The sequence below is a fragment of the Canis lupus genome, chromosome 7, assembly GCF_003254725.2.
Source record: "Canis lupus dingo isolate Sandy chromosome 7, ASM325472v2, whole genome shotgun sequence".
NCBI lineage: Eukaryota > Metazoa > Chordata > Mammalia > Carnivora > Canidae > Canis > Canis lupus.
In genome coordinates this window covers 25,053,442-25,076,874 of record NC_064249.1, presented here as the reverse complement: position 1 = coordinate 25,076,874, position 23,433 = coordinate 25,053,442, and the positions used below count along the sequence as shown (strand labels likewise).

Sequence of the window (23,433 nt, the reverse complement as noted above, 5' to 3'; positions counted from 1 at the left end):
TTATACGTGTCTTCCAAATGTTGACATATTTCAGCACACAATATCTAAAAAGTGACATTAATATCACCACTGATCTCATCACAAATCTTTAAGTATGAAGAAGCCGTAAGGGCATGGTGACCGGTACAAGCTTTCCAAAATTCTGTTTTTCATTTGAAAGCTTGAATTTCCCCATTGCCAACAAAGAAAGACCGTCAGTTATTTTCCAAACTTACTCATTTTTTCTTTTTTTTTCTATTTCAAGATGTAGTTATTTAGTAAGAGAGAATCCCAAGCAGTTTCCAGGCTGAGCAGGGAGCCTGCTGTGGGGCCTGATCTCACAATCCCAAGATCATGACCTGAGCCGAAACCAATTAGACACTTAACCAACTATACCACCCAGGTGCCCCCAAACTTATCGTTTGTTTGTTTTGATTTTTTTTTATTACTTAATAAAGCTTCATCTTTTTATTTAGCTTTCTGACTCTGTGCTTGTGCCTTCAACACTTTCACAATGATTTTCTGCTCCTCAAAAAGGAAAGCATGTTTGATCCTGTCACAAACACAGCACACATAGAACCACTATAGGCCCTGCTGACGTGTTTTTTCATTTTAGACAATCTCATAAGGACTTTAGGTCTCATGGCATAAACTCCTCGAAGTCGGCCTGGACACATCCACATGCAGACTATGGTGCTTTCCCAACCGTCTTGGTATAAAGGTAAATGATTCTATTATCAGGGGTCCGGGACAGCGTAGTTTTGCTAGAGGCTGTATTGTAGGACAGCCTATGACGGTATGTCAAACGCTGAACTATTCTGAACGCCTACAGATGCTGTCCCTGGAAGAGCCTTATTCGTTTTTTTAGAAAATATCTGCCAAATACCCAAATATGAATAATCTCAACTTGTTAGCCTTGTTTTAAGCAAAAATGATTATTGTATGGAAAAAAGCACATAGTTCAGCTTGTTGGAGCACCTGACTGGCTCAGTCAGTGGAGTGTGTGACTCTTGATCTCAGGGTTGTAGGGTCAAGCCCCACACTGGGTGTAAATTTTTTATTTAAAAAATAAAAGATTCAGATGTCTTTAAAAAAAACACTGCACGTTATTTTTCTAGAAAAAAAAATCATACTTTGTTATACGATGGAATGCTTCTCATGTATGTCCTCTTCTGTCAAAATATTTAAATGACGTGTATTCAAAGTCAGGATTCAATAAGTAAAATTCCAAAATGATGAGCAATATATCAAAATTTGTAATCTTTATGCTTCTCAAAAAGTTTTTTTTTTTAAATATATTTTTTTTAATTTTTATTTATTTGTGATAGAGAGAATGAGGCAGAGACACAGGCAGGGGGAGAAGCAGGCCCCATGCACCGGGAGCCCGACGTGGGATTCGATCCCAGGTCTCCAGGATCGCACCCTGGGCCAAAGGCAGGCGCCAAACCGCTGCGCCACCCAGGGATCCCTCAAAAAGTTTTCTGATTCAGATAATGGCACTTTTATATAAGAGGGAACAAGAAAGCATATACAAAGAATACATAGAAGTTTTATATATAAAAAAGTATATAAAAAATTAGAAAACTAGATTTTGGGGGCAGTTTTTAGAATACTATTTCAGGCAGTGGAAGTTTATAAATGAATATTTTGGCACACAACTACTATTCATATAACATCACTGAATATTTAAACAATAGTAGCTTAGGACTTCACTTTAGCAATATGGTAGAGTAACTATCCTAGAAATTCTTGTACAGAACACCTAAAATTCCTACATAAAATATTTCTTTGAATCTTTTTATTTTTTTTTTAATTTTATTTAGAGAGAGAAAGAACAATTAGAGGGAGAGGCAGAGGGAGAGAGAAGAATCTCAAGCAGGTGCTGTGCTGAGCACGGAGCCTGACGTGGGATCTCATGACCCTGAGATCATAGCCTGAGCTGAAATCAAAAGTCAGTCATGTAATCAACTGAACTATCCAGGCACCCCTCTTTGAATCTTTTGAAATGTATAAATAAACTAGTAAGAAAGTAAGGGAACTCCTTAGAGACCAGAAATGTCTGGACACTGATGTAATTAGGTGCTGAAGTTGTCAGTGTCCTGGGGTAATGCTGATCTGGTGTGACCTAGGGGTTTGGTTTTGATGGATCATGAGAAGAAATAGGCAAACAAAGCCTACTGCCTCCTGTGTAAGTCGAGAACTTAGATAAGAGATCCCCATGTAAAACAAGTTCCTGAAAGGATACCCCCTCAGTAGAGGGTGATGATGAAGAAATTTTTCTGTTTGCTTTGGCTCTGGGTAATAGCTCAGGGAAAGAGGGGGGGATGGTGGGGGAGGGGTGTTGGTGGGGAATCTGCTCTGAGCATTAACAGCCACAAGCTGACACTTAACAGAGGTTTGAACAATTTCCAAGCTAAGCTTCATAGTGTTCCTAGGTTGATAAAAGCAAATGCAAAAGAAAACCACTTAAGCCCAGTTCTCAAAGAATTTCTGAAGATAAAGTTCCAAGGAACATAATCTCCCAATTCTTTTTATCACAAAACACTCAAGGAAACAAGCTGCTATTAAGACATGATCTGTAGACACACAAACAGAATCAGATTTGCAAATATTTAATGTATTGGTACTATCGGAGCCTGACAACAAACCATATATGATATTTATAGAAATAGAGAATTAAATTTGTGAGTAGGGTATAAGAAATGATAAAAATAGGCAAATTTAGAGGGGAATAAAGAGCATTACATATAGGGACACCTGGGTAGCTCAGACAGTTAAGCGTCTGCCTTCTCAGGTCATGATCCTGGAGTCTTAGAATCAACTCCAGAGTCTGGCTTCCTGCTCAGTGTGGAGTCTGCTTCTCCCTCCCCTTCTGCCTCTACCTCTCACTCATGCTGTCTCACTCTGTCTCTCTCACTTGCTCTCTTTCAAGTACATAAATATTTTTTTAAAAATAGATATAATTATTAACATTCAATAGATGAATTAAAAAGACAGCTGACGGGGATCCCTGGGTGGCTCAGCGGTTTAGCGCCTGCCTTTGGCCCAGGGCGCGATCCTGGAGTCCTGGGATTGAGTCCCACATCGGGCTCCCGGCATGGAGCCTGCTTCTCCCTCCTCCTGTGTCTCTGCCCCTCTCTCTCTCTATCATAAACAAATCTTTAAAAAAAATTTAAAAATTTAAAAAAAAAACCGACAAAAGAATTAATGAGCCAAAAGATAAACCTGAAGAAATTATTCAAAAAGCGCAGAAAATTATGGAAAATACAAAAGGGAGTTAGAAAAAATTAAAGGATAGAGTAAAAAGGACTAAGTATGTCTAATCAGAATGCCAAAATGAAAAATAGAAGAAATTGGAGACAGGAATTATTTGAAAAAATGATGACAGAATTTAATAATTGAAAGAAATTGAGGAAAGCAAACAAATCTCAAGTACTATAAAGCAGTTTAAAATTTATACCTTGGGATCCCTGGGTGGCGCAGCGGTTTAGCGCCTGCCTTTGGCCCAGGGCGCGATCCTGGAGACCCGGGATCGAACCTGGAATCATGACCTGAGCAGCTGCTCAACCCGCTGGGCCACCCAGGTGCCCCTCTAAGGGAATTTCTAAAGGCACTTTAGGAAGAAGCAAAAATAATCCACAAGTAGGGCTGCCTGATTTTGCAAATTAAAATACAGGAAGCCCAGTCAAAATGGATTTTCAGAAGCAACAATTTCTTAGCATAAGAATGTCTCAAATGAAAAAAAAAAAAAAAAAAAAGAATGTCTCAAATGTTGCAAATATTGTGTGGAAGAAGCAGGCTCCATGCAGAAAGCCCAATGTAGGACTCGACCCTGGGACCCCGGGATCACACCCTGAGCCAAAGGCAGATGTTCAACCACTGAGCCACCTAGGCGCCCCTACTTTAGACTTTATTTTTTTTTTATTTTTATTTATTTATTTATTTATTTTTTTACTTTAGACTTTAAATGTTTACATTAAAATGCCTGAGGTAGGGGGATCCCTGGGTGGCTCAGCGGTTTCATGCCTGCCTTTGGCCCAGGGCGCGGTCCTGGAGTCCCGGGATCGAGTCCCGCGTCAGGCTCCCAGCATGGAGCCTGCTTCTCCCTCTGCCTGTGTCTCTGCCTCTCTCTCTCTCTCTCTCCATGTCTATCATAAATAAATAAAAATAAATCTTTAAAAAAAAATAAAAATAAAAATAAAATGCCTGAGGTAAGGGGTGCCTGGGTGGCTCAGCAGTGAAGTGTCTGCCTTCAGCTCAGGGTGTGATCCTGGAGTCCCGGGCTCGAGTCCCACATCTGGCTCCCTGCATGGAGCCTGCTCCTCCTTCTGCCCGTGTCTCTGCCTCTCTCACTCTCTGTCTCTCATGAATAAAGAAATAAAATCTTTAAAAATAAATAAAATGCCTGAGATAACCACTAAAAGAATAGAACTAGAGTATTTAACTTCCAAAGAAAAGAATGAAAAGGAAAAAAAGAAGAAACAATTTGAAATATAAAAATAAGGCATGCATGAAAAAAAAAGGAAATAAAAGAAATAGAAGGAAGGTGGAAGGAAGAAAGGAAAAGAGAAGGCAAAAAAACCCAGAAAAAGTGAGGCACCATATTTGTGAATTTAAAGGTGCAATATAGCTATCAGCTCTTCCTAAAGTGTTAATAGATTAAATTCAATTCCAATCATCAAAGGAGGAAAAATACATTCTTTATTGTTCAATTAATATAAAACTCTAGAAACAAGCTAATCTATAGAAATAGAGTTGATCAGCTGTCACCTGGGGATGGGGAGATGGGAAGGCATAAGGAATTACAGGGGGGCCTGAGGAAGCCTTTGGTTGTATGCAATATCATGAATGAATGAATGAATGAATGAATGAATGAATAAATAAATAAATAAATAAATAAATAAATAAATAGTGCCAGTCTTTCCCACCATGCTACCTGGTACCTATACTCTAAAAATGGATAAGGCCATATTGTGTTAGCGCCACAGTTACATGAGTCTGGAAGTAATATAATAATTTTAAAGCCTTTGTTCTGCCTTACACAGTGGCACAGTCCTTTCCTCAGGTGTTTTATATGAAAGTGCCTAGTAGAGTCCCTGCCATATGTCCCTGGATGTTGTTAAGTGCCACACAAAGGTAGCTTTAATATCATGTGACATTTCTTTTCCTAGACATTTCAAGGTCATCCTGGAAACATGTAATAGTTCCTTAGATTTATGGTCAGAACAAGAAAGTGAATCTGGAGAAACTTGTTTGTCTCAAATGTCTGTCAGCCAGCCCTACCTTCCAAGTATAGCCAGCATCTGATACTTTTTTGTACCTCCAGGCCAGCACCCTGGTTTGGGTGACCATCTTCCACGGCAAAAGCTTGTAACAATCTTGCTTGTTAGATTGTTAGACCCCCTCAACCATCTGTCTGTAGGGCCAGATCACTCCTCTGCTCAAAACCTTCCAGTGGTTTCCCATCCTAGAGAAAAGCTGGAGTCCTTACAGTGGCCTCCAAAGCCCTCCATAACCTGCCACTTGCTACCTGCTGACCATCTCCCCTGAGCTCCCTCTGCCCCATCCACACTGATGTCCTTGCTTTTTCTGGTGTTCACCAGGCATGAGCCCACGTCCAGGCCTTTGTCCTAGCTGTCACCTAGCAGTTTTCCTCCAGATAATTGTTCACTTCCTAATACCCGCATGCCTTTACTCATGTACTGCCTTTTTGGTGAAGATTTCCCTGACGACCATATTCAACCTTATTCAGATGAGCTCCTGCCACCCACCAGCATGTTCTGCCCTCCTTTCCCTGCTTTATTTTTACTCTGTGGTGTTAATCACATTATCTGGCATGCTGGATTTTATTTGCCCAATAGAATGTAAGCTCCATGAGGGATTTTATTTTATTTTTTTCATGCTGGATTTTATTTGCCCAATAGAATGTCAGCTCCATGAGGGATTTTATTTTTGTGGGGTTTTTTTGTTTCGTTTTTGTTTTTGTTTTGTTTTTGCAGTATCTATTCCCAGCACTACTTGGTATAATAGATGTTCAATAAACATCTTTTGAGTGAATTAAGTGAATGAATGATCATTACAGGCCAAGCTCTGGGGGAATTGGGAGGGGGGCATCATGATGATGAATAGATTGTAGTTCCTATCTTGACTTGATGGAGTTTTTTGCCTGGTAGAGACCAGACACACAAACAGATCATATTGACATGGCGTGGTGGGGTTAGATGAAGCCATGCACAGAAGAGATCCTGAGACAGACCTCACCAACAGGGAAGGCCTCCTTAAAGCAGATACTCTACTCTCTCAAATGCTGGCAGCTTGCTGCTGATGGTAGTGTAAGTCTTAGCAAGTATTAACCTTTTTACTTCTTTACATTTTAATTTTTTTGTGTTCAAAAAAAAAAAATTAGTGGCAGCCCTGGGTGGTTCAATCTGTTAAGCAGCTGCCTTCGGTTCAGGTCATGATCTCAGGGTCCTGGGATCGAGCCCCGCATTGGGCTCCCTGCTCAGTAGGGAGTCTGCTTCTCCCTCTCCCTCTGTGCTCCTTCCCAATCTCTGAGGTTCATGCTCTCTCAAGTAAATAAATTTTTTAAATTTTTTTAAAAAGATTTTATTTACTTATTCATGAGAGACAGAGACACAGAGGGAGAAGCAGGCTCCATGCAAGGAGCCTGACGTAGGACTCCATGCCGGGTCTCCAGGATCCAACCTGGGCCGAAGGCAGGTACTAAACCGCTGAGCCACCCAGGCTGCCCCAAAAGAAATTCTTTTAATGAAGTACAGTTGACACACAGTGTTATATTAGTTTCAGGTGTACAACATAGTAATCCAATTTCTCTGTATGTTGCAGTATGCTCACCATAAGTGTATCTACCATCTATTACCATAGGATACTATTCCAAGATCACTGATGATACCCCTCCACTATAACCTTTCATCCCTGTGACTCATTCATTCCACAGCTGGAAGCCTGTACCTCCCACTCTTCTTCACTCATTTTGCCCATCCCTCCACTCTGGCAACCATCAGTTTGTTCTCTGTATGTATGGGTCTGTTTCTGCTAGCACTGACTTGGGGGCACCTGGGTGGCTCAGTCACTTAAGCAGCTTACTGTTGACCTCAGTTCAGGTTGTGATCTCAGGGTTGTGTGTGTTCAGGCTCCACCTTGGGCCCCATGCTGGGATGGCTTGAGATGAATAGGTCACTTAAAGTAACGTTAAACCCAAGTCCAATGAGCTTTATCATCTGTGCAGCACAAAACACCAACACTTCCCCTGGCTTAACACCAGGAGTAAAAGAGAAGGAAATAAAGTTTATCCTTTCCAAGCTCAGGGATTTTCAAGAGCATGAAGATCCTTTTAAAATACATACATGTACAGCTTGAAAAGTCCATTTATCTACCTTAGAAGCTGTGACATTTGGAGGCTAATTAAGCACTCGTTTTGAATTCTGGAATCCAGCTTGAGAACATAATTACATGGAGAATCTTTGTACGCCTAGCAAGACAATTAGTAAAACAGATGACATACTAAACTAGAATTGCCATTTGTTGGCCTTCTGGTAGACTGGGGTCAACTAATGGGTTATTTCCATTATGCTCAACGAAAACAATTTACATGTGCTTTCACTTAGTAATGGGTGTAATTTTCCAGGGGGCCAAATCACATATTGAAAGAATAAATGTGGAAACCAGTTATTCAAACTGGAGTTCCTGGCAACAGAACAGTATCCTACACACCCATCCCTCACCTCCATCGGTGTATAAACGTATGTGCGACAAGTTAGATTACAGGTTCCAAGGATTGGAGAGCACCTTGTAATTTTTGTAGTCCAAGCTCCCCACTCAGTGCCAGGAGCTTAAATCACTTTAGGGTTTTCATTTTTTTAAATCAGCCCAGCCCCACTTTTGGATAACCCCGTCTGTGTTCCATAAAGCTCCGAAGTCTTTCCCAATCTTCCCTCAAGTCAGCTATGCTGGTTCTAGGTACACACTGGGACTTTTCAGACCAAACGCCAAGACCTTTAATATTCCCGCCTGTAGGTTCTAGTGGTTTTGGCCCTCCAAAGTAGAATTATCCTTCAGGGTACTAATTCTGCCCATTACAATGGTGATACAGTATATTCTGATACTGCCATTTATAACCTGTGCAATGTTAACTTTCTTATCCTAAGGTTATCTGTAAAATGGAGTAAATTGCTGTCATTATAAACATTCAAAAACTATTTCTCTTGCCTCACTCAGGTTTTATTAAACAGGATTTGTGCTTCCAGGACACTAGAGATATCCCTTCTGCAGTTTTTCAATCAGCCACAAATTCACCATCCAGGCTATAGACCATCATGAAAGAGACTGCGTAATTTGTCAGGACCTTTGGCACCCAGTCACAAATTCTGAGATTGAGCTAATCCCATCTGCAGTTGATTCACTTTCTCCAAATGTCAACTGCCTATTGGTAACAACTTTGGAAATAGTCTAACAGAATAGACTTAAGACCCTTTGATGGAGTCCACATTCTAGGGGAAAACAGGGACATATAATGGCAATAATGATCACCACAGGTGGTATAGTGCTGGAGCCAGGTGGCAGTACATACTTTACATAGGGCCTCACAGCCTGTACATGAAGGCACCAAGAACTCCCAAGTAAAACACATGTACTCTCTCAAGTGCGGAGGTCAGTGTGGCAAGAATTCAAAACCCAATTTTCTTACTCAAAGCATCAAAACTCAGACCCCAATGTTAATTTGGAGTGAGCATTTAATCCTGAATGGGTCACCTGGGTGGTTCAGTGGTTGGGCCGTCTGCCTTTGGCTCAAATCCAGGGGTCCTGGGATCAAGCCCATTAGGCTCCTCACAGGGAGCCTGCTTCTCCCTCTGCCTGGGTCTTAAAAATCCTTTAGAAAAAAAAAAAAAAAAATCCTTTAGCACAAAAGTCCAGAATGATTTTGGAGTATCCGGTCTTAAAACTATCCTAAGTAGGTGAAGTCCTAAGATAAATTGCAAACCCAAATGTTCTACCCCACCCCCTTTAAGCATTAAATGTGAGCTGCAATTTGGTTGGCATGTTTTTATGAGGCTTGTTACCTTCTGTATGCATTCATTAATGGCCAAAACCCCAGTTTTCATTTACCAAATTAGCACTCCTACAAAATACCTACTTTATAAAGGATATTGGTAGAACCACAGTACTCCCTACATTCTTATAATCTACACAATTTGGGGGCTTTCAATTATGTTATGGGGAGAAGATAACTGAATTGCTTCCATTATACCATGTATGGACACTATCAAAAGAGCCATCATTATGGTGCTTAATGTCAAGTATTTCTTGGACAGAGATTCCATTCAGCTCTAGAATATTTCTGCAAAATATATAGCTCATCTTTCAATCATATCACTATTCTAAATCAAGTGTTTTAAACGAAAAGGCTATAGTATATTCCTCTGCAAATTTGTATTTTCAAGCCCAAGACATTTTCTAAATTATGTGGAAAGGTCTCATTTTGTTAAGAAAAAAAAAAAAAAAAACTAAGGTCACAGGGTCTTAAACTACAAAGATGTCCTATTTCCCCTCCATCCCATGAAATTGAAATAATAAGCACAGTTGAACAGATGGTTTATAAAAATTTATTGAAATTGAAAGTATGATCTTCTATCCCATGAGCATCCATTCGGGTACCTGCAAGGACAAAGAAGCCATTTTTACTCACATTTCTTTCTAAGTTTCAATTCTAATATTTTGAGTACACAGAATATCAGATCTTTTAAAATCATCAAATGATCAGTGAGAGAGTTCAAGTTGCAATGAGATCATCATGTATTCTGGAATAGGACAAAAGTACTGATATTTTCAAGCCTTACCCTTTAGCTGGTAAGATGTTCTCATAACTGCATTGCTGCTCTTGTAAATGCCCTACAAGCAAGGATTGCAGGTTAATCTTGGTTTTAAAACCCACACCCTATGTGATGCTTGCTAATGAAGTAACCTCAGAATCAAAATGGAACGGTTTTATGAGTGATATCATTCTATTTCATTTGGCAGAATCACTACATCACTGGTTACATTCTAATCTATCAGAGGGATGAGAAACCAACTTACCTCTCTCTAAATCTTCAGGTTGACTGGTCTGCCTGTTTGAAAAAGGAAAAAAGGCCTTTTATTTAAAATTCATACTACTTAATTTTCCCCATTTGTAACTAAGAACATCTAGAGCGGCAAACCTATTCCACACATTAATAGTTTAAGTATATGCTGTTCAAACCCTTATCATAGAACACTACGAGTAATCCTAATGTAAACTATGGATGTGGGTGGTAATTGTCTATTATAGATTCATAATTGTAGCAAAATCCTCACTCTGGTGAATGTGGACAGTGAGGTGTGAAGACAGTATTTAGAAATCCTACATTCAATTTTGCTAGGAATACTGAAACTGCTCTTGAAAATGATATTAACTCACTCTGGCATTCAAATGCCATAAAATACCTTGCAAAAACGATGTTTCTCAAGTTGTGAATCCTTAAAATCAGAACATTTGTGCATGAGCCACTATAGTATTCAAAACCCGTATCTTCTGTGGTAGAATGACTAATTTTCCTTTTCACAGCTATGGATAGGATTGCTGCAGCCGATACGTCAGATAGGAGCGAAAGACAATTTTGCTCATCACTGCTAGTCAGCTGAACTATGGCTTCATCATCGTATCGGCTTTAAGTCACTACATGTAGAAACCAAACTTGAGATTTCCATACCATGGCTTACTTATTAAACTCCTATGTTCCCAGGTCTTGTAAGCTGGCCTCAAAACTCTTCACACCTGCAGAAATTTAGTCAAATTTATTAATAAGTAATATTAACAGTAGGTTTTTCAAGCTTTCCCAATACTGTTTCAGTTTTTAAAAATCTTCACTCTTTTTCAGAGAGATTCCCATCTATTTCAAAAATCATCACTAACAGCATTTTACTTAGTAATCAAATAGGAGTAGTAATAATAGAATACATACCTTTATACGAGGTCTTTAAAATCAGCACCTAACAAAAAATATTTTAGACACACTTCACAATACCCAGAAAGCACATTACAGAAATACAGACCCGAGTTCGGAAACCAGAGTTTTTAGGTCTTACCCCCAAGCAAGCCATCCATGATAGTGGTCTGTAAGCTAGAAAGGAAACAAGACATTTCATTAAAATGTTAATTATCCTGAATTTTTCTAAAGTTTTTGTCACAGGGTTCTTCAGTGTTAAATTTGTCTACATGGTCATTTCAGGTCAGACATTTGATCAACATCATTTCAAAAACCCCGTTCTCAAAGCATCCTCAGGATGCATTTACTAACCAGATGTAGAAAACTAGTTAACTTAGTAGTTTAGCATTCTATTTCAGCTTTCACGGTAAATACTGGACATACTCAGATGTTTAACACTTACCCCAAAAATAGTTGGTGCAGACAGGTCAAAGGCTCAAGTTCACCTAAAAAATAAATATAGTTAGCAAAGGGCAAAAGATGAATTTCCTCCCCACAAATCCAAAAAATGCCTGATGTCAGGTAGAGCTAATTAAGACCTTCATGTTCAGTCAGTATTTGCTTATCATCATACAGGCTGCTTTTTACAAATGACAGAGTCCTAACTCACGGTAACAGGACAAGGATCTGGCCACTTAATGCAGTAAGCAATCCAAGCATTCCATGGTAGGAATGCTTTCTGTGCAGAAGACTCTGAAAAGCCATCAGTGGCATGCTTTGTCATGTTTGCCCTGTTACCAATGTTTAGTTGAACTATAATTTTACTCACCCTTTCAACTTCCAGCTAATTCTGTTGAATGCCTATGAAAAAGTAGAGAAATTGGTTTAGTCGCATTTTGCTTGTGCTATTTCATACCAAACCCAGTTTTACTATCCACTCAGATACATCAGACAAATGGTGTCTCTCTTCATGATCCAATCTGCTGAACTATGCAACCATCATAAGTATCTGTTTTTCAGGTTCCCCAAGCATTCAATACAAATACCAGAATACAGAAGTTCACAGCAGCAAAGTACCGGGTAAATTATAGACTACTTAAGAGGTTTCTCACCTGTTTGCCCATGGCTAGGATGTGAAACTTGAGCTTTGGATCTAGGAAGAAACAGCTTCATGTAAACTTAGCTGTAATCTCTAAATTCTTTAAATCACCATTTTGGGTGCCTCAGTTAGTTTAACGGTGGTAATAATTCTCGTCATTCTCACAGTCAAGAGTAGCAAATAAAATGTCATCATTGCAGCACTTTCAAGCCAAGCTCCCCGTGTGCGAAAATCTGTTAACTTACCTTGGCAGCCACTTCCACCCCTTTGGCACAGAACTAGAAAACAGACAAAGAAAATCCAATGAAACACGCGGCGCAGCCAAGTTAATTATCAACGTTCTGGGTATTTCAGCCTCAGAGTAAAACTTTTCAGAAATCCCTTCTGTCCACTACTCTTAAACCATCACAGGCTAAACAAAATACCACCTCCAAGCAGATCAGATTTCTACCACTGCATCTACCCGTTTCTTACCTTTTCCATCAGGAGCCATCAAAAGCCGCACTGCACTCGCGCCTAGCACCATTCCTAGAAAAAAAAGGTTAGGATTTTAAGGTAAGTCATTTTGTTCTAAGTTGAAGCCTAAGCATGTCGTTTTGAATCAGGTCGTTCAACCATAATTTCAGGACTATAAAGGGTGCATGCACTGAACAGCCTAGACAGAAAGCACCGCACAAAGGCTGGGAGGCACTGACGTTAACGGCGCACCGCGGACCGCAGCCGCTGAGAACCACGTGGACTAGCGCCACCGCCCGCCTTCCCCGGCGAGGCCGCAGGAGGCCCGGGCCGAGGCCACTAACGAAGGCCCACTCGGGGACCCGGCAAGCGCCGCCATCAGAGCCGTTGGCATTCATCAACAGTCTCAGATGTCCCTACCAACACAGGCTTCATCACAGGCAGGAAACGCGAGCCCACGGGTTTTTCGCATTCAGCCCCAACAACCCGCGTCGTTGAGTCTGGGCCGCACCCAACGCGCAATCGTTTACCATCTTCATCTTGTGACTCCTGCAAAGGCTCGCGACCAGCCTAAAAGTACCAGGTTAAGGTGCCTTCAATTGCCAAGAGCTTGGGGGGGGGGGGGGGCTTTTATAGCCAAGAAGCTATTAAACAAAAAGAACACATACGTACCCAAAGCCGCCTCCTAGCCTCAAAAGACCGAGATGGCGTCCAAGCGCCGGTATATAAGGACGCTTCTCCTGACGTCATGACGCACCGTCTCCGCCAGCGCCGGCTTCAGCTCCTCCCCATCTCCTCCCTTCAGCTCTTCCTCCTCCTCCAGCCACACCTCCCCTTTGGCCCCGCCCCGCCTCGCCGTTGTGGGCGGCGACGCGACCGCCCGCGTGACTCCATGCTCCCGCCCTCCGGCCGCCTGAGAAGGAAGAGAGGGGAGGGGGCGCGAGGGACGGAAAGCGCTGGGGGAGGGGGAGGGGGGCGGTGTAAGGGTGAGTGATTTCCTTCCGGCACGTCGCCCGCTCCGGGGGAGGGGGTGGGGGGTTTCACTTCCGGGACGGTGTTCCGGCCCATTCCGGCCCATTTCCACCCCCGGAGGTAGGTGCTGCTCCTTGCCTGGGCTCGGGCCCCGCACTCCGGTCCCGCTGCCCTGCCCCGGGGCCGCCTCGTCCGGGCTCCGCCGCAGCCCGCTCCTGGGGCGTTCGGCCACTCCCCTTCACCCCACCCTCAAGGCACGGGAGACCTTCCACCCCCTTGGCCCCGGGCCGGGCTGAGCTGCCGGACCCGCCCCCTCGCCGGGCCCCTCCCTCAGGACCCCGGGATGGGCGGCCCCCTCCCCCACCGCAGCCCGGACACACCCAGACACACACACCCACCTCTGGGCAGCTCCGCGCCCGCCTCCGCTTGCCGCCTGGACGGGGTCCCGGGCGCCGCCCCCTTCCCGGTGCCCTGCCCTCACCTGAAGGCTAGCTCCCCAGCCTCACGCCTTGCACCCCTCTCCTCCCCCGCTCCTCGGTGACATATCGCCCTTCCGCCAGTTCCCCGCTACCCACGCTTCCTAACGCAGACTGAAGCCACTCAAATACCGGAGTGGCCAACCCCATGGCGTTCCCGGTTCTCCCTCTTGCAGCTCTCACCCTTCCAGTGCCGACGGTAAAGACCTTACTCCAGGGGCTTCCTCCTCACTGGGGAATTGCCGGGAAGAGCAAACAAAAAAGGCGCTGGTGTAGGCTCCAAAATAAACACATCTGAATTCATGATGGCATCGACAGAGGCTCTTATTGGATTAAAAGTTTCAAAACAAACAAAAACGCTTTGGAAAAAGGTCAGATTGGCTAAAGTTGGTTCTTAAAAGCAGTGTATACACTTCCCTATTTACTGATAAGTGTGTTGTAAATGTGGGGCAATACTGTGAGCTTCTCAGGATTTTAGATCTTAGATAACTACGTAATGTCTTATAAAGTTACAGAGAAATGGAAACATTGGGCTCAAGGCAGTGTCTTCCTGTTGAGATTTATACAAACTACCTTCAACCATTGAAGGGTACTGGATGCGGTTACCCGCATAGTGTTTCAGCTATTTCTTAAAAATCTTTTAATGTAAACATATTGGCAATACTTAGTAAACACTTTTTTTTTCTTTTTTTCTTTTTTTTTTTTTTTTTTTTTACCAGTTTTGGGGAATTAAATTTCAGAATCAGTATCATCACCACCCTGAAATTCCCAACTTTGAGTTTAGGTAGAAGTAGGTTTACCTACTCTTTCCTAATTCTTTTTTTTTTTTTTTTTTTTTGGTACTCTTTCCTAATTCTGAGAGTCAACTTTTTCAAGTTCTCTGCAGCGTCACTGAGTTCTGACACAGCTGTGGCAAGTTTCCTAATCTAGAGTTTGCTTAGGAGCCCTAAACCCAAAGCCTTTGTTTTTGGTGGGGGCTCTGACTCTGAAGCTTAGAAATAATGGCTTATATTTATGTGGGCTATTAGTCACCATTTAAATAATAAACATAACGTACACAGTGTGTAGTAAAGTATTAACAAGAGGGATACCTAATCATCCCATTTGTGGGTAATTGCATTCATTAGAAGAGCTTATTGCTTTCTCCTCCAGTGAAAAGTTGTCGCAGGATTTTATGTGCAGTGTGCAAATACTTTATGATCAAAGAAAAAGGGAAAAAAAAGCTGTCACAACTGCTTTTGCCCCTTCTGTTTTGTTGAACTTCTGTTTTGATGTTGCATAGCTTCTTAGTAAGGGAAGTATGGACATAACTCGAGTTGACACAAGTCTAGCAATCACATTTTGGTTTTAAGGGTATCTTGCTCTGAAACCAGAACTAGAAAACCTGTTGGTACTTCTTATCTGTATTAAATGTAAGGAAAGTTATCTCTTTTTACTTGGAGATTTGAAATTTTACCCCAAAATATTTGTATATACCTTTGAATTGGAAAGCATGAGAGGAATGAAATTCTAACTATCGATGAATATGGTTTCCTCTTTCAGCAGGGTTGAATGTCTGCCTACACCCTCAGGCACGACCATGGAGAAAGGTGGGAACATACAACTGGAGATCCCCGACTTCAGCAACTCTGTTCTGAGCCATCTAAACCAGCTGCGCATGCAGGGCCGCCTCTGTGATATTGTGGTTAATGTGCAAGGACAAGCTTTTCGGGCCCACAAAGTGGTACTGGCTGCCAGCTCACCCTATTTCCGGGATCACATGTCCTTGAATGAGATGAGTACTGTCTCCATTTCAGTCATCAAGAACCCTACTGTTTTTGAACAGCTCCTTTCTTTCTGCTATACAGGGCGGATTTGCCTGCAGCTGGCAGATATCATCAGCTACCTGACAGCTGCCAGTTTTCTGCAGATGCAGCATATTATAGACAAATGTACACAGATCCTGGAGGGTATTCATTTCAAAATCAATGTGGCAGAGGTAGAAGCAGAATTAAGTCAAACGAGGACAAAGCATCCAGAAAGACCTCCAGAATCGCACAGGGTTACCCCGAATCTGAGCCGTTCCCTGAGCCCACGACATAATACCACCAAGGGAAACCGGCGAGGTCAGGTCAGTGCTGTGTTGGACATCCGGGAGCTCAGTCCCCCTGAGGAGTCCACCAGCCCTCAGATAATTGAACAGAGCTCAGACGTAGAGAGCCGGGAGCCCATCCTCCGAATCAACCGAGCAGGACAATGGTACGTGGAGACGGGAGTAGCAGACCGCGGGGCCCGGAGTGATGATGAAGTCAGGGTTCTTGGAGCAGTACACATCAAAACTGAGAACCTGGAGGAGTGGCTCGGGCCTGAGAATCAGCCTTCCGGAGAAGATGGGAGTAGTGCAGAGGAAGTCACAGCCATGGTGATTGACACCACCGGCCACAGTTCTGTGGGACAGGAAACTTATACTTTAGGATCTTCAGGAGCCAAGGTGGCTCGGCCAACAAGCAGTGAAATTGACAGGTAAGTTTTATTTTCTCTGCTCATCTGATGGCTGTTGTGCAGACATCACTGAAGCAGACCCTCTGTGATACAGAGCGCATCTTCTTACTTGATGCTCTTAGCCAAAGTAAGTTGATGTTGGGGAAACTGGCAGTGTGCCAAAAGGCTTGCATTCTTATTTTTTTAAAGCAGGAAGCTCCTAGTCCTGAAGTATTCACAGTGTTGTGAGAACTATGGTAAAGTTAGACACTTCTGTGAATCAGAATAGCAGCTGCAGCCATACTAGCATCAGTAATTGCCAGGGCCTCCTCGGATTTCCAGGCAGGGAGCTGATCAGCAGCTGGGAGCCTGGCATCTTTGCCCTTCCTTGGTATGTTATCACTCAGGTAGGTGGCCTTGGGGACTTTTACTTTCCTTTGTAACACTGTTTACTTTCCTTTGCCCCCACCTGCCAAATTAGAAGTAGTATGGTACCCAGTGGTGATTGTTCTTTTTAATGTAATCACAGTAATTCCAAAGAAAAGCATTTTTGATGTCCCCGCACCCCCACCCCCTGTTTGTCATCTGATAATATCTTTCCTGTTTTCTTTCATGAATGACTGCTGGCACCACAAGCCTGACAGTCTTTTTTTTTTTTTTCACCAGTGCTGTTAATGCCCCATGCCTCACTTTTCTTTGTCTAATGTGTTGCAATTGTTGGAACATTTCTTTTTTGGTGGAAGTAGCAATAATTTTAATCTAAGTTAGTTGAAAGTTGAAAGAAATATTACCAACTTAGATTGGTAAGATTGGTTTTTTTTCCATTCTTAAAAATTAATTAAGATGGACTGCATGAACAATGAAAGCTAAAGAAGCTATTACTTTGATTCACACCTGGTCTTGCAAGCCATATATGGGTCACAGAAATTCAGAGAATATATCCTTTAGCCTCCATAGGTGGTCTCTTCTTGTGTCCTTAACAGTTAAAAAAATCCCCATGTGCACAACGCTTACTGTCCCATCCACCCCCAATGTTGGCACTGTGGTCCAGTGTTAGAACTGTATCAGAAGTAATGGCTCTGGATGCAAAGATCTTTAAATCTCCATGATCTGTATCAGCAGTCCCAAATATATATAACAAATTACCGTGGGGCTTGGGGGAAGGAACAATCAAAAATCTAATAGTTACATAGAAGAAACAAAATCATAGACTCAGTTTTAATGAATGCTTTAATGGTCTCCTCAGTACTTAGGGTAGAAGCTTCTATTTACTCTTAGTTTCACCAGGCCCTGTGGTCTGTGTCATTTTACATTTGTTCACTACCAGGGGAGAACTCTCATTTCCCATCAGATCCTGTTTTGGCCTCCACGAAAGTATTTCTTAGTCATCTGTTGTTGCACAGCCATGGGATAGAAAGGGTAGATATCACCATATTCTAAGTTCCTTGACACTACTTTTCTGTTAGTTTCTTTTTTGCTCCTCTTCCAACAGATTTAGCCCCTCCGGCAGTGTGGTTCCCTTGGCGGAGAGACACAGAGCCAGAAGTGAGTCTCCCGGGAGAATGGATGAGCCTAAGCAGCCCAGCTCCCAGGTATGTAGTGGGTTTAGGATTGCTGCACTGGTTGAAGAAAGTGCCACTGTGTGTGAACAGAATCTCATGAATAAGAAAGACATAGGAAAGGTGACAGCGGCCCTGTTAAATTAATACTATATTTGATTCCTTTTTTCTTTATTCTTGCTTGTGAGCATGTAGGAGATACACTTTTGTTGTCCGTAGAGTTTGGGAAGTAGGAAAAGATAAGACTGTGGAACTCTGCCGATTATAGGAGCCAGTCTATATTCCTGAGAATAATAGAAATAACGCCTGAAAACTACGTGCAGGTAACTTAGGACCTGGGATGGAGAGAGTCTGATTTTGTATTTGCGTGGGTGTAACACTACATAATTACTGGTTTATATAGTATCATATATATGTAAATAAATTGTTTATGCACTTTTTTGTGTGACTGCTTTTTTTTTGTATGCTTGTATCTTTTCATTTTTTTCTTCCTGAATCTTTTGTTAGACCGAAATGTTCTAGAAAGGCTAGGAATGATGTTTTTCCATCTTCTTTGCAGCTCTCCTTAGCAAGTAGTATAAGTAGCTAGTTGATATTTTTGTATGTTCTCATAAGTCCGTACCATTGAGTATTGATTTTTAAAAAGATTGTGCACTCACCTAGTAGAACACAATAAATTGTAAACACTTTTGCCCTTTCAAAGGAGATACTGGTGGATTAAGATTGGATAGCTAATGTTTTTGGCTTCTGCATTGTATGATAGTGTCTTGTTTAATTTTTATGTAAACCATTGGATATTTATTGTGTCCTTAGTATAGTAACTGTGGTAAGACTTTGTTAGAAACTGTCCTTATTTGCACATTATTATACCAAGGTACCCGAAAAGGAAGGTAACTATTAGAAGATAGTTTTTTGGTTTTAATAAGGTGTTAGAGAAAATGTTAGGAGCTTGGAGGAAAAGTAACTTTATTCATATAATAGGGCCCCTTTTTCTCTTCACCTGCCAGATAGGATGCAAGTGCCTGTCAGGCAAATCCTGCAGTGGGACAGACCTTCCAACTGCCTGAGTGGAGCAGACAAACAGAAAACACGTGGGCAGCCCGGGTGGCTCAGCGGTTTAGCGCCACCTTCGGCCCAGGGTGTGATCCTGGAGACCTGGGATTGAGTCCCACGTTGGTCTCCCTGCATGGAGCCTGCTTCTCCCTCTGCCTGTGTCTCTGCCTCTTTCTCTCTCTCTCTCTGTCTCTCATGAATAAATAAATAAAGTCTTAAAAAAAAAAAAGAAAGAAAAAACACGCATAGCTGAGACTGTAGCAAGTTTAGAAGCAGCACTGTGGGAGTGGGGGTGCTAACAGGCCGTTATTAGAATCACTGTCCACATAAGTGTTATTCAGGAGAGACTGAAATGCACTTTTTATTTTTATTCTTTTATTATTATTTTTTGAAATGCACTTTTTAAAGTAGTAGTTAGGAAGAGATAACTTACTTATATGTAGGTGGGATGGGGATAAAAATGGGAATTCTGCAAGGGTGTGTACCTGACCAGAGCAGAAGGTACAGGCTATAAAGCAAGAGCAGATAAGTAATATTATCTGGACATGTTATTAAGAGATGAGTTATTATATACCTTAATATGTGTGAAAGTTTATTTTGGGGAGTCTCCACCACAGTTTCCCGGCCACGGAGAACCAAAACAAGACATGGACTTCATTACAGTAAGAACAAATTTTGATAGACTTGAAGAGCTTTCTGAATACAGGGGTGATTAAACTGCTCTGGTCAGTTCTTTATCCAAAATTTTCTATGGCCTTTTCTTTTTTCTGCCACATGGAGGTGAAAATACTTGGCCTCATTTTCCAAGGAATTAAAATCTTTCTAACCTAGCTTTTTCCACCACTCATCAGCATTTATTGTCACAAACGGACAGGCTTACTTTGTGTGTCAGAACAACATCAAACTCATTCTTGTCTCTAGACCTTGAGTCTGGAATGCCCTGTTCTTCCCAGGTGTCTGGGTTCACCCAAGACCCAATTCCTGCTTCATGTGCCCTGACTCGTTCAGTCCTCTTTGATCTCTCCTTACACCACCACCGTAGCATTTACAGGTGGCACAATAGAATTTTTCCTAACTCTGTATTGACTCATATAAATTATTCTTTTCCTATTTGAATGAATTTTAGGTCTCCTTGTACTTTGAAATTTCCTTGAGGACAGAGTCCTCATTTTCTAGTCTTCATATCTGGTAGTCTTTTCAGGTGCCCAATAAATAAGTGTTGTTTACCACTAATTCTCAGTAACTAAGGTTACTTAGTAGATACTCATTAAAGAGGCATCTACCAACTAGGGGATTATTTGGTTGTGAATTTCCAGCTGTGGAGATCTTCAATTAAAATAAGTGAACCAGATCAATGACTTTTTAAAGTCACTTCAATTGAGTCTGATTAGTAATTAAAGATCAGGATGGTGAACATATCTGTGTTCTTTTTTTTTATTTTAAGATTTTACTGTTTTAAGTAATCTCTACACCTAACATGGGGCTCAAACCCACAACCCTGAGATCGAGAGTCAGGTATCTACTGACTGAACCAACCAGGCGTCCCAATGGTGAACATATTTGAAGGCCATGTCAAGAATCTAGCCTGGTATTTTAGAAAATATGGAAATCATTCATTTATATGAAATTTATTCAGTATATACAATAATTCGCTTAAAAAGATAAAAAAAATCAAATATATTTTAAAAGATGATTTAAAAGGATATCACAGATTTACTTTCTGCTCGTGGACAATACTGGTATGACATTATTTTCCTTAAAGTTAGGTGGGTTTTTGTAGAGAATCAATACCCTCAAGATTATGAATAATATTGTGAGTTTGAAATGTTTAATAATACTTTAACTTAGCTACATTAAGCACTTTAGAATATTAACTCATTCAGTGTTCATTGCAACTAATCAGGTAGATGCTATTATAATCATTTTACAAATGAAACTGATGCTAAAAGTCACAATAAATAGGATGCAGATTTGAACCCACTTTTCAGTACTCTTAATTGCTATACAAGGTAGTAACATGCATTCAGAGTATTTCAAGGCACCTTTATTGTGTTTGAGTCTCCTGAGAATTCTTTTGATAATTCAGTAGAGCTAGCAGAGCATATACTAACTTTGTAATGTTGTGGATGAAAAAACTAAGCCTCAAAGAAGTTATTCTGTGGTTTGTCCAGGAACTTTTAGTGGGATAATCCTTCATTCTTTATGGGAGCTCAGTTTTGATTATCCAGAGAAATGGAGCAGAAAGAAATGTTATATAAAACAAATCAGAATCAGAAATCATCTAAAATCTCAGTCTTACTATTCAACGCTTGATTTCACATACTGCTTCCCAGACCTGCTGAGAACCGCTTCTGTTCTGTTGGAAATGCTAAAGAGCACTGTCAGTTTACGTATGTGAAAGGAGACAAGACATTTTTAGAAATTCAAGAAAAGGGCACAGAATTAATTACTAATTAGATAAGTCTTTCTTCATAGTCCAGTCAACTTTTATATTTTCTCCTCTTTGGTACTTTAGCCTCTGTCCCACATCCACCTATATACCTATATAAGATTTTTATTCAAAACATTGTTATATGTTATTTAAATATAAGCATATAATGTTTCAGAATCATCAGACTGAAAATATCAGTAATTTCTGAATGGTGATATCTTAATATAGACTTTGAATGAAAGGCATTTATAAATCCAAAATGTTTAGGGGTGCCTGACTGGCTCAGTTGGAAGAGCATGCAACTCTTGTTCTTGGGGTCATGAGTTCAAACTCCATGTTGGGTGTAGAGATTACTAAATATAATAAAAATAAACTTTCAAAAAATTAAATAAATAAACTTTCAAAAAATTTTTATTAAAAAATCGAAGATTTTAAATTTTCATTAAAAGAAATATATTTTTCACACTTCCAGCTTTCAAATAGGGGGAGCTCCTGTTTTCGTTTTTTTTTTTTTTTTTTTTTTAGGATTTTATGTATTTATTCATGAGAGAGAGAGAGGCAGAGACATAGGCAGAGGGAGAAGCAGGCTCCTTGCAGGGAGCCTGATGTGGGACTAGGTCCTGGGACTCCAGGATCACACCCTGAGCCAAAAGCAGATGCTTCACCACTAAGCCACCCAGGTGTCCCAGGAGGAGCCCTTGTTTATTTCATGTATTAAAAATTTTCGGGCTGCCTGGCTGGCTCAATCAGTGAAGTGTCTGTCTTTGGCTCAAGTCATGATCTCAGGGTCCTGAGATTGAACCCCACATCCAGTTCCTTGCTCAGTGAGGAGCCTGCTTCTCCTTCTCTCTCTACCTGCTGCTCCTCCTGCTTGTGTTCTTTCTCTGTCAAATAAATAATATCTTCTTAAAATTTTTATTTACATTGTTAATGTTCATATTAGGTAAAACAACATTAAGGTCTTTAATTGATATATTTTTGAGATTTTTAAAATGTATTTATTCAGGAGAGACACAGAGAGGAAGAGACAGAGAAGCAGGCTCCTCACAGGGAGCACAATGGAGGACTCCATCCTAAACCGGGATCCCACCCTGAGCCGAAGGCCAACGCTCAACCACTGAGCCACCTGGGTGTCCCGGTCTTTAATTAATATTGATGAATTACTGGGGTTTTTAGGTGTGATAGTGGTATTTTGATTATATTAAGAAAAATAATATTTGTCTTTTAGAGATACATACTAGAGTATTTATGGATGAAATTATATCTGGGATTTTTTTCAAAAATAATATGAGGGGGACTCCCAGGTGGCTCAGTCAGTTAAGCATCCACTTCTTGATTTCAGCTCAGGTATTGATCTCAGGGTTGTGAGACAGAGCCTGTCCTCAGCACAGAATCCTGCCTAAGATTCTCTCCTTCTTCCTCTGGCCCTCCCGCTTGCTCACTCTCTCTCTCTCTCTCTCTAAAAAAAATAATAAAGGATGACTGGGTGGCTCAGCGGTTGAAAGTCTGCCTTCAGCTCGGGGCATGATCCCAGTCCAGGGATCCAGTCTCACATTGGGCTCCCTGCGAGGAGCTCGCTTCTCCCTCTGCCTACGTCTCTGCCTCTCTCTCTGTGTCTCATGAATAAATAAGTAAAATCTTTTAAAAAATAAAAAATAATAATAGGAGAGAAAAAAGTAAGGTTAAAGAAGAAACAAAATTTTCCAGTGGTTGATAATTTTTGGATGATGGGGACTCAACATACCATTCTAAAATTGTTCATGAAAAGTTAAAAAATTATGTATCATTTGACCTTCATAAAGAAAAATAAATCAGAAAAGGAAAGCCTTTTTTTCAGTAATCTAAAGGGTTATTGATGTAATTAACAGTGGCATTCTGATGTTACTTTATAATAATTGCTTTTTTTTTAATGTCTTAGGTATATTTATTACCATAGCATAAGAAATTTAACTTTGGTGGGGAGATACTTTTACAGGAAAGATTG

General features: G+C 41.1%; 1 protein-coding gene, 1 long non-coding RNA gene, 9 other non-coding genes and 1 pseudogene across 17 annotated transcripts in view; 1 reads left to right on the top strand and 11 right to left on the bottom strand.

Moving 5' to 3' along the window:
* Positions 1-447: 447 nt before the first annotated feature.
* On the bottom strand, positions 448-5,331 carry LOC112647920 (60S ribosomal protein L34-like; annotated as a pseudogene).
* A 4,255-nt stretch (positions 5,332-9,586) lies between these two features.
* Positions 9,587-14,144, bottom strand: LOC112648589 (uncharacterized). Of its 4 annotated transcripts, none has more exons than XR_003129164.1 (13): positions 14,130-14,144; positions 13,171-13,454; positions 12,517-12,570; positions 12,288-12,320; positions 12,056-12,096; positions 11,773-11,804; positions 11,407-11,449; positions 11,104-11,138; positions 10,980-11,007; positions 10,728-10,792; positions 10,075-10,106; positions 9,837-9,888; positions 9,587-9,654 (listed from the first exon to the last, which is right to left on the bottom strand). It is a non-coding gene; the product is annotated as an uncharacterized LOC112648589 (long non-coding RNA). The 4 variants fall into 4 exon arrangements; XR_004817249.1 differs by lacking the exon at positions 14,130-14,144 and adding an exon at positions 13,869-13,883; XR_003129165.3 differs by lacking the exons at positions 13,171-13,454; positions 14,130-14,144 and adding an exon at positions 13,029-13,053.
* On the bottom strand, positions 9,724-9,800 carry LOC112648972 (small nucleolar RNA SNORD81). The gene has a single exon (XR_003129407.1). It is a non-coding gene; the product is annotated as a small nucleolar RNA SNORD81 (small nucleolar RNA).
* On the bottom strand, positions 9,959-10,036 carry LOC112648978 (small nucleolar RNA SNORD47). Its single transcript, XR_003129413.1, has one exon. It is a non-coding gene; the product is annotated as a small nucleolar RNA SNORD47 (small nucleolar RNA).
* Positions 10,604-10,683, bottom strand: LOC112648983 (small nucleolar RNA snR60/Z15/Z230/Z193/J17). Its single transcript, XR_003129418.1, has one exon. It is a non-coding gene; the product is annotated as a small nucleolar RNA snR60/Z15/Z230/Z193/J17 (small nucleolar RNA).
* Positions 10,858-10,934, bottom strand: LOC112648976 (small nucleolar RNA SNORD79). The gene has a single exon (XR_003129411.1). It is a non-coding gene; the product is annotated as a small nucleolar RNA SNORD79 (small nucleolar RNA).
* LOC112648992 (small nucleolar RNA SNORD78) lies at positions 11,210-11,274 on the bottom strand. Its single transcript, XR_003129427.1, has one exon. It is a non-coding gene; the product is annotated as a small nucleolar RNA SNORD78 (small nucleolar RNA).
* LOC112648982 (small nucleolar RNA SNORD44) lies at positions 11,519-11,580 on the bottom strand. The gene has a single exon (XR_003129417.1). It is a non-coding gene; the product is annotated as a small nucleolar RNA SNORD44 (small nucleolar RNA).
* On the bottom strand, positions 11,884-11,952 carry LOC112648991 (small nucleolar RNA SNORD77). Its single transcript, XR_003129426.1, has one exon. It is a non-coding gene; the product is annotated as a small nucleolar RNA SNORD77 (small nucleolar RNA).
* LOC112648993 (small nucleolar RNA SNORD75) lies at positions 12,395-12,456 on the bottom strand. The gene has a single exon (XR_003129428.1). It is a non-coding gene; the product is annotated as a small nucleolar RNA SNORD75 (small nucleolar RNA).
* On the bottom strand, positions 12,868-12,947 carry LOC112648981 (small nucleolar RNA SNORD74). The gene has a single exon (XR_003129416.1). It is a non-coding gene; the product is annotated as a small nucleolar RNA SNORD74 (small nucleolar RNA).
* Positions 12,953-23,433, top strand: part of ZBTB37 (zinc finger and BTB domain containing 37) — a 29,055-nt gene continuing 18,574 nt past the window's right edge. Inside the window, exons 1-4 of one of the 4 annotated variants that reach the window (XM_035718845.2) lie at positions 12,953-13,087; positions 14,123-14,317; positions 15,489-16,448; positions 17,899-17,998. In XM_035718845.2, the coding sequence (XP_035574738.1) occupies positions 15,526-16,448; positions 17,899-17,998 (1,023 nt within the window). In that variant the 5' untranslated portion in view covers positions 12,953-13,087; positions 14,123-14,317; positions 15,489-15,525. Of the gene's footprint in view, positions 13,088-13,489; positions 13,591-14,122; positions 14,318-15,488; positions 16,449-17,898; positions 18,407-23,433 lie in introns of those variants that run through there. The other 3 variants (XM_025430264.3, XM_035718844.2, XM_035718846.1) reach the window with 3 other exon arrangements.